Source organism: Nestor notabilis, unplaced genomic scaffold, assembly GCF_000696875.1.
Source record: "Nestor notabilis isolate BGI_N333 unplaced genomic scaffold, ASM69687v1 scaffold29673, whole genome shotgun sequence".
In the NCBI taxonomy this organism is placed as follows: domain Eukaryota; kingdom Metazoa; phylum Chordata; class Aves; order Psittaciformes; family Psittacidae; genus Nestor; species Nestor notabilis.
Window position 1 is genome coordinate 11,830 of NW_009923792.1, and position 325 is coordinate 12,154.

Here is a 325-nt window from a genome sequence, read left to right on the forward strand (position 1 = left end):
CCGCCAGAAGCACCTGCAGGCACTGAAGGAAGGGAAGTACAGTCCTCTCTGCCACTCTGAGCAAGCCTGGAGGAAGGAGCAGCAGAAACTGCAGGCCCGGCTCCGCACCGTTCGTGCCATCATCGGCCAGGTCCAGCAAGAGCATCCTGAGCACCAGGAGACTCTGCAGTGGCTCGGCCGGTGCGTGCAGTCCAGGCTGGCCCCGCAGGAAGCCTGAGGGGCCCCAGCACCGGCTCCTGGTGTTTGTAAAGAAAGAAAACCTGGAAAAATAAACACTTCTAATTTGTTTGTCTCTTTGTACCTTTCACTCGTAACCACTTTCCCC

General features: G+C 57.5%; 1 protein-coding gene across 1 annotated transcript in view; it reads left to right on the forward strand.

The window, feature by feature from the left end:
- The window catches only part of CCDC40 (coiled-coil domain containing 40), a gene marked incomplete at its 5' end in the record, with an annotated part of 11,957 nt that extends 11,740 nt beyond the window's left edge, over positions 1-217 (forward strand). Inside the window, one exon of the mRNA XM_010012326.1 lies at positions 1-217. Coding sequence (XP_010010628.1) covers positions 1-217 — 217 coding nt within the window.
- Positions 218-325: the final 108 nt, after the last annotated feature.